This window comes from Sciurus vulgaris, assembly GCF_902686455.1.
Source record: "Sciurus vulgaris genome assembly, chromosome: 17".
Classification (NCBI taxonomy): Eukaryota; Metazoa; Chordata; class Mammalia; order Rodentia; family Sciuridae; genus Sciurus; species Sciurus vulgaris.
This window is the reverse complement of record NC_136478.1, coordinates 20536436-20551102: the sequence shown is the minus strand read 5'-3', so window position 1 is coordinate 20551102 and position 14667 is coordinate 20536436. Positions and strand designations below refer to the sequence as shown.

Genomic DNA, 14667 nt, shown 5'->3' with positions numbered 1-14667 from the left:
CACTCTTGGTTGCCTATATTCTTTGGAGCTCATGTGATTAGACATATCCTCTGATCAGAACAGGCCTGTTATTCACTGTGTGAAAGACAGACCTTTCCTCATCCGGGGCATGCTTCTCAAATGCTACAACTGCATGCATTCTAGAAAGTCAAATGGAAGTTGTTGTTGTCAGAAGGTGGCCAGTTGAAGAATGCCTTCAGAGTCCCATAGTTGAGCCATGGAATGTGTCGTCAAACACCTTGGGAAGACATACCTACTCTGAATCCACTGATGACATAATGTGAAGTGTAGTGAATTATGCATTCTGGGTCCACTTACTAGTGCAGATGACCCTGGATAAATTAGTTAACCTACTTATACCTTGGGTTTCTCATCTGTAAAATAGAGGCAATCAAACCTGCCTCACTGCAAACAATAATCACAGCAAAAATTAACTAAAGCCAGGCATGGTGGTGCACCAGCGAATCAGGAGGCTGAGGCAAGAGGATCACAATTTTGAGAACAACCTCAGCAACTTGACAAGGCCCTAGGCAACTTAGTGAGACCTTGTCTCAAAACAAACAATAAAAAGTGTTGAAGATGTGGCTCAGTGTTTAAGTGGCCCTGGGTTCAACCTCCAGTAACCTTCCCAAGAAAAAAATAGATAATACAGTGCTTGGAGACTGTCAATTATCACACGGTCTCCATCCAACAAATACTACCATTGCTAGTACTTACTGAACATCAATATGCCTTATTCACATTTTACAGAAAATGAAGGCTTAGAGAATAGATATAGGGGCTTGGGTTATAGCTCTTTGGTAGGGCTCTTGACTTGCATGTGCAAGGCACTAGGTTAGATCCTCATCACCACAGCAAACTAAATAAAATAAAGGTATTGTCCATCTACAACTAATTTTTTTAAAAGAAAGAAGAGATGTAATGGATTCTGATTCATACACCTGAGAATACAGAGGTCAGAAACACCCAGATTCAATCCCATTCTTCCCTCTTCTCCACCCTTTAAAAACTTAAGCTGCATTGCAATACCTCAGGTCCATTAGGAACATAAAATTCCAGCTACACCAATGAACCATTTTTGTTTGTTATTTTGCCACAAAAGATACAGCACAGGTTCTACTTGGGAGGACAGTCTCCACCCTGACCACTGGCAGGGACACCAGGCCAGGAAGTGTAGTAGGTCTTCCCCACTTACGCACCCACATTGGACCTCTCAGGCACGTTGGCGTGATAGGTCTCGTGCAGAAACTCTGGAGGGTTGTCATTAATGTCCTGGACCTTGACGATGAATTCCGACGGTGGCTCTAGTGGCCGATTGGTGTCCCTGTCCACCGCCTGAGCCATCAGTGTGTACTGGGCTCTTTCCTCTCGGTCCAATGTCTTGGTGGCATGAATGTTCCCTGATTTGTCATCAATCACAAAAATGGTTCCGGCTCCTTCACCTGAGAGAATGTATTTGATGTTCCCATCACCAGAGTCAATATCAGAATGAAGCTAGGAAAAGAGAAACGGAGATTTGTAATTTCACAAGGGATGGAGAAGGGAGATAGTGACTTATGGTGATGGCTGTCACATGTGTGCACACACACACAGGCACACATACACACGTCGTGAGAGTTCACCCTTATTTTACGAATGAAGAGACAGAATCCTGAAGAAGATCATTTTCTTGACCAAGGTCACACAGCTGAGAAACAATAAAGCCAAGGGTCAAATACTTTTCTTTTTTATTCTAGAGCTCATTCTCTTCCTTTCCCTCTTTTCATTCACATGCACACATACAAAATATACACACACATATATATATCTCTCATAATAGTAATTTAGAAAGAAATGCATGCATATCTTTAAAAATATAAACATGAATTTATGCAATTATAAGACTTCCTCTCAGTTCTGGCTCCCACGCCTTCATCTTCCCTGATCAGCAGTCACCATTGTTACCAGATTCATGTGAACGCTCTGGAAGGTATTCTCATCTACACAGTTGCGAGCCTATCTCTACAGTGACGGGTGTCCCAGCTTATGTTTACCTAATAAAGGTCCTAGCACACACTTCATTCTTCACCTTGCCATTTTCCTCTAACAGTAAATTCAGGTGCCCTTCCATATGGATACATCCAAGTCCACCTCACTCACACGGTGCATATTATTTTCATCTCTTTTAGCGCTCCTCTTCAAGGGACACCTGGGATGTGTCTAGGACTTTTGTTATTTCTAACAATTCAACTGATCAGACCTTTCCAGTATCCCTGCTGTGCAACACTCTGGTCTGTGGCTCTGAGGATGTGTCTTCATAGAAGGAGGGCTCATTCTGACCACAGAGGATGGGCAGGTGGGATGGGGTAAGACACGTGCAATTCTGTAGACCCTAGGAACAACCCTAAAATCCTGGAGGTTTCCACCTCTGAACAAAGCCTAAAGGCAAGATGGATCCTGCTTAAATCCATACTTGCCAGGCCTAAGAAATCACCCAGGTTACTTAGTTACCAGCCTTGTGCCTTTTGACCTTGAGTCATACTTTGAACATGGACCTTCCCCAAGGACCTCATCTGATTTTCCTGCTGCAACAAACTCCCCACACTCTCTTGTTGTTCAACTTCAATTTCATAAGTCTTCATCCTAATTTGAGTTCTTTGATCCTCATGATGCTCTTTGTGGGAAAAGAGAAGTATGTTTTCCCTGTTCTCAGAGTCCCCAGAGTAGACAAATGACCAAAAATAGGCCTTGAATCCACCTACTATGTAAGAAAAACCACTGTAAACTAAAGAACCTTTACAATAATTAAAACAATAATTATTGTTACTAATTCTCTTTAATACTAATTATATTGTTAATGCTATTTGATTACTATTACTACTCTGATTTTAATTATTAAATGAAACCAAGGCAAAGAGAGCTTGCCCAGTCACAAAGCAAGATTGAACATGCTGCTTTTTGAAATTTCTATATTATTTCAGTTTTCCCCAAAGATATCTAATTGATTTGTGGTGTTTCAAATACACCAAATATTTTATCTCAGAGGGATACATGTAGGTACAAATTTAAAAGATCATTATGTTTTTAGACCTCATGATTCCTCAGGGGAAAAAAAAAATAAAACTTTACTTCAAAATTTTTTTGTTTGTATTTTGTTGTGAAATCGTGGCTGACACACTTTGGAAGAAAAAGGTCGTTTGAGAACAACAAATGAAGTTGTTCGAAGGCCTGTAATGAATGGACAGAATTGCTCCAATCTTCCTATGGTTTTTCCCAACAGAGGCAGAGCGCCCCCTGCAGTCCCTCCCCAGTGGTGTTCCTCTGTATTCTCTGACTCGTCCAAAGTTAGGGGCTCAGTCCTGTGACTGAGGAATAAAGAAACAAGTGAAAATGGACAGATACTGAAAGTTTCTGGAGGCCTTCCTATAGGACACAGGAGTTGGAGATTTTTCTTAGGAATTAAATAGATAAATTTCACAATCGGCCAAATAATTGAAAATTTTACAGAACACACTCCTCATTTTTTTTTTTTTTTCCTACTTTGTTTTTGGATTTGCAAGTCAGATATGAATCCCCTTTTCTTTTTCTCTTACAGAGAAGAGTTATAGTATGGACAATAATATTTATGAGGTTTCACACAAAAACCAGTTTGGGAGATGAGTGGACCCTGTCAGGGATCAGCCTCTGCACCTTGCACAGCCGATTCCTGAGTCACCCACTGCCGGCCTCCCCCTCAGCACAGCTCAGCACGACACAGACTGCATTTCCTACCCGAAATCTCAAAGTCTATGTTTTGCCAAATTTGGCTTTTTCAGGGAATCTTGAAGCGCTTAACCTTGAATGTCATCAAATCAAAGGCTGTTAGAGGACAAGCCAGCTTCTCCATTGCTCTTATTTATGGAGAAATAGACCGGCACCATTTCAAAAGGAAAATCCATACAATCCAGTCACTTTTCTTTCCTCTCCCTTCCAATCTAACATGAGACTCACCCTTAGGTGTGAACTTCCGACAGGCTTTGAGAGACACTAGGATTTTCTTCCCTCCCTCTTGGCCTTCTGTTCCCTTCTAAGAGCCATGATAATTGCTTGGTCCAGAGATGATGAAATGGCTCCCCAGGTCCTGTTCCCTCTGTCACCCTCCCTCTCTAACACATCACGGCTCCCCAGTGAGAAAGTCCCAAGGCAGCAGGTTCAGTCTTCTCAGAATGATTCACACACACAGCTTTCCACCTGGTTCAAGCTACATGACCCCTGCCTTAACTGAAGTCTCTGCCTCCTCTACTTAGGGAATTGGCTTGCAATTATTTCCCTGAATTTCCATCTTCCAAAGTTATATCCATTTTGGGTATAAAAGAATGAAATTCCTTTGATACATTTTTTTTTTTCAAAATGATATGTTCCCAAACTGAGACTCTCATAAATCCCCTCTAAGTATGTTGATGATATAAATATGAAGTGCTGTCCTTAGGTTAAGGAAGAATAAAGAAAACCTTGTTGGTTGCAAGGGGCTCAAAATAACCTGACATCGGCCCCTTGCCTCTCTTTCCCCTCCTGAGTAACTCCTGCTCATATTTTAGATCCCAAGTTGTCATCAAGTTCTCCATAAAACCTTCCTTTTTTCTTCTCATTGTTACCATTTAATTTCATAATTACATGTATTAAATTTCATCCGTCCTCCTTCTCATTTCAGTTTTTCCCTTTTAATTGCTCAGATAACCGTCTCTTTTCCTCTGTACTCCAACCTCTTTCAGGTCAGGAATTATTCTTACCCTGGTGTAACACATACCTAGGACTGCACCTGCACGCGTAGTAGGATTTCATTTCTGAGGCTTATAAATAACAATCTCCTTGTCATTAATGTCACTATTATTCAAAAGATAGCTACATGTTTGACCAAAAATGATAGTGGCAAGCCAGTTTTCCAAATGTGTTTTGGATTCTCTACAACTTAAAGCGTTTTTGGTGATTCTACGGAAAGAAGGCAGAACCTGAGTAAAGCTAAGTCACCTGAAACCATCCCACCTGGGTTTTCCCATACCTAAAGCAACAGGAATAAAAATTATACCCATCCTGTGACACCCAGTCACTCATCTCTTCAAAACTGGGCTTAGTCCCAGGACCAGGAGACACAAGCCCAACTCTTTCTCTGAAGCAAAGTACCTTGGGGTTTAGTGAGAAAGAGAGAAAGAGAGAGATATGTATAATACAACAAAGAAAGGTATGATAAAAAGCATATAGAGAGTTATGAAAATGCAAAGGAAGGGCAGCCACATCGGGGTAAGAGTATGATCAAGGAAATGTCCCCAGATGGAGGATGATTAAAGAAGTAATGATCAGTTCCATGTCAGTAGACTGTCAAGCAGCCTATAGAGCTGTTTTATGGTGTTACCTTAAGTGGGAAACATGAGTGAGTTTATATCTTGGAAAAGAAAACTGAGAGCATGTGTGTACGTGATGCTGGGTTTTTACTGATGGCAAACCATCCATGTTTCCCCTATTAGCTTTCCATTTTTATTGTCCAAGTGGTATTATTCCCATCAGTGGAGGGAGACAGGTAAATGTCGCATGGAAGTAGGCTTACCCTGCCCACGAGCACAGGGTCAGGCCCGGTGTACTCCTCTATCACAAAGAACTGGTTCCAGACCCAGCCTCGCTTGGAACGCTGCAGCACCTGCCCCTCCTTGCCCTTCTCATGGTGTCCGTAGAATGAGGGCCGCAGGTGACTTCGACGCTCCAGGGCAAAGGCCTGGCTGTGGCACAGCATGCTCAGGCACACCAGCGCGGCTTGTAAACAATAGTTCTCCTTCATTTTTGGTTATGTGGTAGGCACAGGAGAATGCGGCAGTCACCGTCCACCAGCCCAGTGGCCGTCTTTCCTGTGGGAGTCTCCCAGATGCGTCAGGCAGACCTCTCCTGGAAGAGAATGTCTTCGCTCTCTGAGCACATCACGTCAGGGCTGCCCACTTCCCTGGTCAGCTTCTGCAAGCGAAGAGAGGTTTGATTAGCTGCAGGCTTCACCCTCAACTCATTTCATTTCCATTCAGTAAACAGGCATCAGCGTCAGTATAGCAAGTGCGCCAGCCTAGGGTCAGTTAACTGATGTCGTTTGAGTTCAACTGGCTCGTTTATGAAATGGGGATAAGAATCCTACTCATTGCAAGGATGTCACAGGGGTTAAATGAGCAATGCATGTAAGTCTCTTAGCACAATACCTGGTACACAGCATTTATCTGTTAGTGTGATTGATCATAAATGTGTTTGCCTATGTTCTTATAAGAGAGAAACTTGGAGCATTATAAAAGCCCAGGAGAGGAACACAGAATCCAAACTGGAAATGGCAGAGGTTCTACAATGAAAGCAGATTTTCTGGAAGACAGAATGACTGAGCTAACAGCAATAAGAAGGTAAATAATAGGATATGTTATGGTTTGGATGTGAGGTGTCCCCCAAAAGCTCATGTGTGAGACAATGCAAGAAGGTTCAGAGGGGAAATGATTGGGTTATGAGAGCCTTAACCCAACCAGTGAATCAGGTGATTACTGGATGTGATTTATAGAATGGCAACTGAAGGCAGGTAGGGTGTGGCTGGAGGAGGTGGGTCACTGGGGGCATAGCATCGGGGTATATATTTGTATCTGGCAAGTGGAGATGGCTTTCTCTGCTTTGTGATCATCAGGTGAGCTGCTTCCCTCTGCCACACTCTTCTGCCATGAGGGTAAGCCTCACCTTGAACCCTGAGGAATGGAGTCTGCTATCTATGGATTGAGACCTCTGAAACCATAAGCCCCCAAATAAACTTTTCCTCCTCTATAATTATTCTGGTTGAGGTTTTGTCACAGTGGTGAAAAACACTGACTAAAACAGGGTACCACGCAGAAGGAACAGCTTAACCCTAACTCTACAGGTAGTCGAAGGCATAACATATTTCAAACCTTTAACAAGCCTGGAAGATATAAGGAAAGCAGGCAATGGACCATGCTAGAGAAGGGAGGTCGAGGCAGATCCCAAGGATGAAGGGCAGTAAAAAGTTTATCGGAGAAATAATAGGTCAAGTTCTCAATGATTCACTGGTGAATGAATCAAGGCTACAATGATCAATGAAGGTTTCAATATTAATCCAATGGGCAATATTTGTTTTTGTCTGATCAGAAGTCCACCCCGAAAGCCCAAGATCCTAGCTGCCTTCGGCAGACAGGCTTACAGAGGATACTTCACAAGCTCTCTCTAATCAGGAGGAACAAACCAGTATGCTCGATCTAAAGATCTCATTTCTAACACCCAGATATGATGCAGCTACTCATCAAGAATAAGACTGAGACGCTAATACCTTTCACCTTTCCACATTCTATGAACATTTCAGATGGTCACCCCTGTTTTCTCTCCAGCTCTGTAATTCTTTGTGCTGGTTCTTCACTCCTGCTTCAGATTATTGAACTTCCCTCACTGGACTGAAGTTTTCTGGTGCTGAAAATCCAGTTTTCCTTTAGGACACTTCACTCTTTCTCTCCTCTCTTATAGCCCCGCACATTCTTGTTTAGAAGTATCCTTTCACACTGGAATGCGCCAGGACACCAGACATGACCCTAGCTCCTAAACCAGTTGACCTCACCATCACCCTTCCACCAATGGTCGGGGGATCTCAGAAGGTTGTTGTGCATGGAGGAGGACACATAGATATTGAGGATGATACTTCCGTTTAGTGCTGCTGGGTCCCAATGGAACTGGCAAGCTTACTGAACATTGTACTATTACCTAATTCTTCGCTAGCTGGTTTGGATGAAGTAGAGAGAGGAAGGAGGGACAGGAAGAAGAAAACATGGAGCTGTGCATTGTGGGAGGTAATTAGACTTCAAGATCAGATAGGCCTGAAATGAAATATCACTTCTAGATCTTATAATCTGAGTGACCTTGGACATGTCAATTAGTCACTCTGAGTCCCTGTGATCTCCTGTGAATGGCGAGAAGAACAAGAACCCTTGCACCCACATAGGGCTGAAGATAGAGTGGGGAACTGGCACACCCTGGATTTCCTCCATGTTTCCTAAAGTGCCACAATCCAAGGCTGCGAGTCTCACTTGCCTTAGGGGTGAATACAGATGGGGGTGCCCAGAAGAGGATAACGAGGTGCTTTCTATAAGGAGAGATTGAAGAACAAGAAGGACTCAGGATACCACGGCAATCTGGCCTTAAAAGTCCAGGAAATAAAGGAATTAGAGGAATTCTGATTTGTTCTAATTCCTTCCCTTCTGGTGGTCTGGACTCTGCCAATCCAGGCCTTTCTGTTTTCTTTGTAATATGGCAAAATGGATCTGGGGAGGCAATAGATAACTAATAAATTCCAGGTGTCCCCCACTGTCCTCAGTGACACTTGTGATGGTAGCATGGTAGTTCCTTCTTAAATAACAGGGAGTGTATTTAAACTTTGTGGTGTGCAGGCACTGGGGTGGATAAAGGGCTATGTGAGAGAAAGATGCTGGTCAAAAATGAAGTGCTATCATTCAACAGCTTCACCCTTACAATCAACATCGTAATAAGGCACTAAATGCTGTTTCTAGCTAGCAAAACAGATGATGTGGAAGAGCACAGAGAGGGCCCCAGGAGTGGTGAGATCCTACAATGAGGCAATAGGAAGCAATGGGAAGGTCTCCGGGCTTACATGGGGAAGCGTGAGACTGGTGAAGAATCTGCCCAGCTTGTCATGGCACTTCATCAGTTTCCCTCTGTGACAATCTGCTTCATTCTCAGCAAAGTGGCTTCCGGCTTCATATTCGTGGTTAGACCTCTGGTGAGAGATGGTGGGCACTATTTTTTTTTTTTTTTTTCTGATTCATATACTGTGTCTTTACTAGACTGGAAGCCAGACTCTTAAGTTTGGTTTCTATTTTATTTGTGATATATAACCAGGACCTGAGCTCAAAGCAGTCCATTCATAATATTCAAATGTATGATTTAAACCACATATTTCAGGTTCAAAATTAATATTGCCTCTATAGAAATTCAAGAAGCAAGAGAAAAGGAAGAGCATATGGTGTTGTGTGATCCTGCCCATTTTGTACCATGCCAAGTATTAAACGTTCATTCACATGGTGATAAATTATTCTTGCATATAAGCTGTGAAGTGTATTTGAAAGGGTTTAATTAAAGTTGATATTTCTGCACCTCTTTCTTCTGGCTGCCATTTTGTTGTAAAGTACAATTATTTCTGACACCAAAATGTTGAAACTAGATGACAACTTTTCCCCCCTTTATAAAAAAAGAAAAACAATCTAGCTTAATGCTAATGAGTTTAAGAGTTTCCATATGACCAATAAACAATCAACCTTGCACTTTGTTAGGAGGTAAACAATCTATTTACTTCTGTTGGAAAGGTTGTAAAAGTTGTCATTTGGCTTCATCATGTTAAACGCTTCGATAACTACCCAATAGATAAAATCATTTAATGATTACTGTAGTTTCATATAAGATGGATTTTACCACTTTTTTTTATTCATTTTCAGAATAAAAATATGTTTACAAAATTTTTTTCTAATCACTGTTCTAAAACATTACAAATATTAATCCATCCATTGATTTCTATAACAATCATATGAATAGACATGTTTCTTGTTCAAAAGGAGAAGGAAACTGAACCCAGATTTAAAAGTGACTTGTGCGAGGTTAGGCTTCTGGTAAGAGTTTAGCTAGTATTTGATCCCATGCCATCTGGCTCTAGTTAGTCTATTTGTAACCAGTGTATAATACCATCTCCTACCATTTGTTTAGTTTTTTAAAGTTTATAAGGATATGATATGGACACTCTAATAAAAATGGTAACCTAGCAGCCACCTGAATGTGGGAAGTAAGCCAGCATTGTATTAGATATACACCAATATTAAGATTATGTTGAAAATAGTTAACATTTGCCAGGTGCTATCTGTCCAATGTTCTTGTAAGGGTTTTCAATGAGTTGAGTCACCAATCATTCCAATAACTCATAGTACAAATGTTATTCCCATTTTACAAATAAGTATTTCAGGGTGCATCAAGAAAAAGTCACCTAACCAAGGTTACAGAGCCAGCAAGGCTAAGAGTTGAGATGGAACCCCCTGAATTTTGTTTCATACCTGCATTCCTATCTCTCTGATTCCACCTGTCACTGCCTCTCTGAGAAAAGACTGAGGATCAGATATAGAAACACAACCCTAAGAACATACAATTGACTGACCATGACAAAAGTTTAAGGTTGGGGAGCATGAGGCTTGGGGTAGGCTATGACAAAAAAAATATGAACTAAACCCCAAAGAAAAAGAGAAAGCATTTCATAGCAAGACCAAAGTGAAGAAGAGCAGGAAGTAATTATATCAGCCCACCCACAAAAATGTACAGCCAAACTGTAGTTAGTTAATAGTGTGCAAAAGTTAAGCTTTGTTTTTTTTATTTTAAATTTGTTTCAGAATTTCTATATATATAGGTTAAAAATGAATATGAATATATAAGTTAAAATGTATCCAAGAAGCTTTTTTTTTTCTGTTCTTTTCCTTTCTTTCTTTTTTTCTTTCTTTTTTTTTTTTTTTTTTTTTTTTTTAAAGAAATGCTTCTAGAATCTGGAGACGTGATTGATGTATTCAGTGCCAGAAACTTTGCAGGAATCTTGCATGAAAATTAATAGGAGACCTCCCTCCTAAGAAGACCTCGATGTTGGTAATAATTAGGAAAATATATCAGTGTTCTAATTAGCTTTAATAAAGACCCCCAGGGCAGTTCTTGAACAATTTTTCCATTAAAAATTTCCAGTGGTATGCCAGAATGCCTAAGCATTGGGGTTCCATTAAAACATATAGGAGGGCTTTATTTTATGATGGGAGCACATTGCTTGGAGGGAAAAATAAATGTTGTTGAAAGTCACAGGAGTAATAACATGACAGGAAAATGGATTTGCAAAACCACCAGCCCTAAGTGGAAGGCTTACCCCTCTATCTTGAGAGCAGATAGCCCGTCATAAGCTACTGCACCCTGAGCATAAAACTCTCTTGCTGTGCCTGCTTTTGTCTCTGTAAAGGAAAATGACATATTCGGGTGTTTAAGTATATTTGGACTCCTGCTGGAAATTGTTATCGGGTAAGGAAGGGAAGACGAAAGCACTTAACAAAGAGGAAACTGATTTGGAATTTCATCTCTCTCCTCCCCACAGAGTTGGAAGGATCAGACAGACTGACCCATTCCTTTTATTTCCAGGTAGCTAATTTACAACTAAAGACAGGTTATCACTACGTGAAGAATATTACCAAGGCCCGCACTAGAACTCAAAATCCCATTCTGTATGGGCAATGTCTCCTCATTGGTGAGTGAGCTCAGGGGCTCTGGTCTCCTCTTCAACAAACACAGCTTTGTAACCAATCAGATTCTATTATGCAAATTAATTCAAGCATATTTTATCCCGTGTTTTGATCTCATCATTCAGCACTGAGCTGGTGTCTGGTTTCAAATCAAATCACAGGAATTATGTTTTGTCTGTGAAAATCATCCAGGAAGGGAAGAGGAGGTGTTACAAGAATTATCGAATCACGAGTCTTCTTCCCTGATTTCTACACTGGCATGAATTCAAGGCAATCATTTTTTTTTCAGGTGCAAAATATACAGTGGAGACCACAAAAGAATTAGGGTGTATATTACTCCACTTTAATATCAAATTCAAATGTTATGGTATGCAGAAAATGTGCCCCTTATTAATGATTAGCATGGTCTCAAAAGATGCGTTGAAATATCACAACCGTTCCAATGTCTGACTCTAGAGAACCTCAGGTGCTCAGTTTTGGAAATACAAAGATCATTCACTGACTGCATGTCATGCAAACCTGGGTCCAAAATTTAGCTCCATCACTTACAGGTTACACAGAATTAAATTACAATAGTAGGTAAAATCTTTGGACAGGCTTCTGGTTTTTCCAAAACTGAGTAGCATGCTCAGGGCTCAGTACACATCGTTTTATTGTGTTTCCACCACAACGGTATGAAAATATTACTTAAATTTTTATTTATGAGAAAACAGAAGCTCCGAGTTATAAAGTCACTCACCCAAGTACAGGCGGAATTACTGGCAATGTTGCAATTCATGTTCGGGTTTACATGATTACAAAACCCATGCTTGGCCTGGGAATATTTCACCTGCCTTCCAAACTCTGAGAGTCCACAGTCCTGATCTTCAGTATAAGGAGAAGGTATTTCCCATCTTCAAGGATCATGACAGCTACAGAATTTTATTTGATATTGACAAGCATCTTTGTTAGATGTGAATTCCATTATGCTCTATGTCTGTATAATAAGACTTTATATTCTGAGGGTGCCATAGCCAGAAGGTATCATAGGAATCCAACTTGAGGCCCCTGACCTCATCCTGTGTAATCATTTGGTACCTATTTATCTCTTTACATCATTAAATCATCTCCAAATGATCAGATGGTCATATGCTAGGCGTGCAATGAAGAACTTAATATTTGTGCTCTGTCCTCAAGACAGACTTTTTCTCACTGTAATATTTTTAAATGTTAATTATTAAGATGAATAAAATATATCAACACATGCAGGAAATCACACTGTCAGCAGTGTCAGCCTTGACGATGCTCTACATGAATGTGTGGAAAGGGAGAGGGATTTCATTTTCGATTTTTTCTTTCTTCTGCATAAGTTAAACTGAGTGAAGATGAAGGCAAAGTGGCAAAAATAATCAGATGCATAACATCACCTAACATCACTGTTGATATGAATGTCCCATATGAAAATGCCCTGTGGTCTCTGAGCAGCAAATACACATAAAACTGTCTTTATTTGCCCATGCCTTCATTTGGCAACAGCTTTACACAGTGCCAGGTCTGGGTGGGACCTTGGGAATACACTAAAGTCAAGTGGTGCCTACCTGTAGGATCTGTGTGTGTCTTCAGCTTATGATGAGAACATGACCTCTTCAGGTGAGTGAGGGTACCATGGGGTCTGAGCAATCAGGACTATGTACAGGAGTGTTATGGTTTTGATGTGAGGTGTCCCCCAAAAGTTCACGTGTGAGACAATGCAAGAAGGTTCAGAGAAGAAATGATTGGGTTGTGAGAGTCTTAACCTAATTAGTGAATTAATCCATGATAGGAATAAACTGAGTGGTAACTGCAGAGGTAGGGTGTGGCTGCAGGAGGTGGGAATTCAGGGCCTGGCTTAGAGGTAGATATTTGTATCTGGGAAGTGGAGACCTCTCTCTCTGCTTCCTGATTATGATGCAAGTTGCTTTCCTCTGCCACGCTCTTCTGCCATGATATTCAGCCTCACCTCGAGTCCTCTGGAATGGAGCTGGCTTCCTATGGACTAAGACCTCTGAAACCATGAGACCCTAAATGAAGCATTCCTCCTCTACATTTTTTCTGGTTGAGCCTTTCAGTCGCAGCAGGGAAAAAATTGACTAAAACAAGGAGCAAAAACAAGTCAGTGATCACAGCCCTGCAGATGAATGTGACATATCAGCTGTCCTCTGACATTATCCTACCCAAGTCTCTTCCAAGTAAACCCCCACACCCACAACCACCCATGCCTGGAACCTCCTTCACTCACACTCTGTGGCATGACCACACCTACTCCTGTGACAAAGTATACGCCGACCATCGGCTGCCTCTACCTGTGCAACATGGCTCATAATGGTAAGTTGGGTGAGTTGCAGTCTCTTGGGAACATGAATGAAAGAATACAGGAATCCTCTGCAGTTGGTAGAGGGGGCTGAAACAGGTAGTTTGGGAGGAAACTGAGGATGCACAGCCACTAAGTGACATCTAGCAGTGGCTCAGGTTTCTGTGAAATTAAGGACATTAAGGATCCAGTTGGAAACCAAAAAGAAGTAAATACAGCCTCTGTGCCTATGCTATGCAAATGGAAGATTGTGCGACCCTGTTTTCTGAAGACCTTGACAATCAGGGACTGCCCTTTAGCTGCTGTCTCCAAGGAACCCAGCCCGACTGATTTGTCTCTGAACTTCTATGAGGTCGCATGCAATACCCTGTCCCTCAGATGACAGTTCACTGCCTATATATGGGCTAATTTGAGGGCAGCCCCTTATCAAAACAGCGACCTAGTGAACTATGAGAATTAGGAGGAAAAAGTTAGGCCTGTTTAAGGGTGCAATACACTAGTTGTGAAGATCACTTGTTCAGCTGTAGAATTTCCAAGGAAGATGAAGCCAAAATAACAGATCTCTAGACCAAAAGTCAAGATAGATATGCTACAGCATAGGTTCTGCCAGCGAACTGATGTTCGACATTGGAAAAAAAATATGCTTCTTCCTCAGGGACTAAGTTTTTCCTTTTATAAAGCAGAAAGAGGGAAATTGCTTATTAAAGATTATTCCATACCTGCAGAAGCCTGTGAGTCTGGGCTTTGCTGAGACAGAGCAACCCTCCTGATGGAAGTTTTCATCTCATTCTGAGGTCTGAGCCCAACTAATAGGACACCCCCCCCGCCCAACTCCAGGAAGCCTCACGTACATACAATCTGGTGGGATCCGTGCCCTCTAGGCCTGGGCAATGCATCTCCCTGTTAACCTGACAGTTGAATCCGTGCATTAGGACTCAGCCTTTACTGATGGCCAGTGGGAATACATTAAGGATTTCTAGCCAAGACATTGGCAGGATCCAGAATATCTAAGATGTGCAGTAGAAACAAGGGTGAGCAGAAGCA

The 14667-nt window shown here is 41.5% G+C and overlaps 1 protein-coding gene across 1 annotated transcript in view; it reads right to left on the bottom strand.

Annotated features, from left to right (window-relative positions):
- Nucleotides 1-14667, bottom strand: part of CDH11 (cadherin 11) — a 150528-nt gene that overhangs the window by 42395 nt on the left and 93466 nt on the right. Inside the window, exons 3-4 of the mRNA XM_079116983.1 lie at nt 5561-5958; nt 1200-1494 (exon numbers count right to left, since the gene is read on the bottom strand). Coding sequence (XP_078973109.1) covers nt 1200-1494; nt 5561-5788 — 523 coding nt within the window. The 5' untranslated portion in view covers nt 5789-5958. The remainder of the gene's footprint in view (nt 1-1199; nt 1495-5560; nt 5959-14667) is intronic.